The 1,622-nt window shown below is 45.6% G+C and overlaps 1 protein-coding gene across 1 annotated transcript; it reads right to left on the reverse strand.

Moving 5' to 3' along the window:
* Nucleotides 1-248: 248 nt before the first annotated feature.
* Nucleotides 249-472, reverse strand: SARC_15688 (hypothetical protein; the record flags this gene model as incomplete). Its single annotated transcript, XM_014290197.1, has 1 exon — nucleotides 249-472. A coding segment is annotated over one exon (224 nt), but the record flags the coding sequence as incomplete, so codon positions are not given.
* Between the last annotated feature and the right edge of the window lie 1,150 nt (nucleotides 473-1,622).

Raw genomic sequence — 1,622 nt, forward strand, 5'->3', positions numbered from 1 at the left:
ACAATAGTACGCGCAACAAACATGAGCGTGTGTCTTATATATATATATATATATATATATATATAAATATATATATACTCTCAATCTCACAATACATGCAAATAACGTAACCAATTGCGTCGGGTCAAGCGACTATCCAACACACTTCCCGCGCACACTTGCACAGCAATACACTCTGCATTCATGTACACACAAGTGTACAGCCATACTTCCTCACAATCACACAAACACCATGGCCATACACGTACCTTCATCTTCTTTTCATACGCAGCTCGTATAGCCTCCTCATCGCCCAATTGCGTCGGGTCGAGCGCCAACTCCACACCCTCTCCACCGGCGGTGTCCAGCACATCGGCTTTACGTTTACCCGAAGTACCTGACATGTCGTATGTGTGTGCCGAGCCCATCAGATTACCACCCTGGCCTGTAGCTGCCTTCTCCGGTACCACAGTGTACAGGCTCGGGGCTTCGGCTGAAGAAGTTGAGGTTGAGGTGGGGGAATGGAGTGCAGGTGTTAGTCTTAGTCCTGGGCTTTATGTATAGGCGTTGGGAGAAAGCGGGGTGTATGCATTCGGCATGCGCAAAGGTAGACATTAGTTTACAGACTCGGGGTTCGGCTGAAGTTGAGGTTGGAAACTGAGTGGATATATAATGGTTGAGTGGGTGTGCATAGGCGGACAACAGTGCACAACAAGTGTCATGTATATGTGTATATAATTTCGCCTGCAACTCTTATACAATTTCAAGCTTCAAGCTTGGGTGCACCTATATGTGTACCGAACTTACTGTTGTCCATCTGCTCGTCAATCTTCTTCTTCCGCAACTCAATGATGTCGGGTGTTTCTAGACCTGCGATGGTGGAGTACCCACTCGGAGTGTCCAGTCCAGTTTCCGTACGCGTTCCGCTCATCTCATCTGTGCGTGAAGAGATTTTAATACAAGAGGTTTAGGGATTAACTCCTCTGTGCACGCAGGGAGTTGAAAATAGGGTAGCACGGGGGTTAAGGTTTTGATTCATAGGGTTTATGCCGTAAGGTCTAGACCGTCTGTGTTTACACTTGCCCCATCTATGCGCCACACAGATCTATTGTAATATGCCATACACTGTGACGGTGAAAGTTATCGAATGAGTTACACCTGATGTACCTTATATGTATATATATAGGTGCATATAAAAGGATATATAAATAAGTATTAAAGTAAACATACCCTCAGCCTCGTCCTCTTCTTCGCTCTCTTCTTCGCTGCTCTCTTCTTCTTCGCTGTCGCTTGCAATGGCGCCCCATTTCTCGGCTTTGTTGACGGCATCATCCAGATTATGGGTCACGCCTGAACCCTCCCCATCCTGTGGTCCGAAAACATCTCCGTAGAGCGGTTTGCCTTCTGCATCAACCGGTGGTTTTCCCCAGCCCCCTGACCAAATATGGTTATATCATGATATGTAAATAGAAAGGTAAGTGTATATGCTTGTTGAGTTGCACATACATATGTAACACATCACCAATGATACACTTCCGTGTCAGTCAGCGGTATCCACTGCCTCCCTGACGTGATCAAATGCTGATTTATATTTACACACAACCAAATATTGAACAAAGGAAAATGTCTGTACATGTCTAAGA

The sequence above is a fragment of the Sphaeroforma arctica genome (assembly GCF_001186125.1).
Source record: "Sphaeroforma arctica JP610 unplaced genomic scaffold supercont1.6558, whole genome shotgun sequence".
Classification (NCBI taxonomy): domain Eukaryota; class Ichthyosporea; order Ichthyophonida; genus Sphaeroforma; species Sphaeroforma arctica.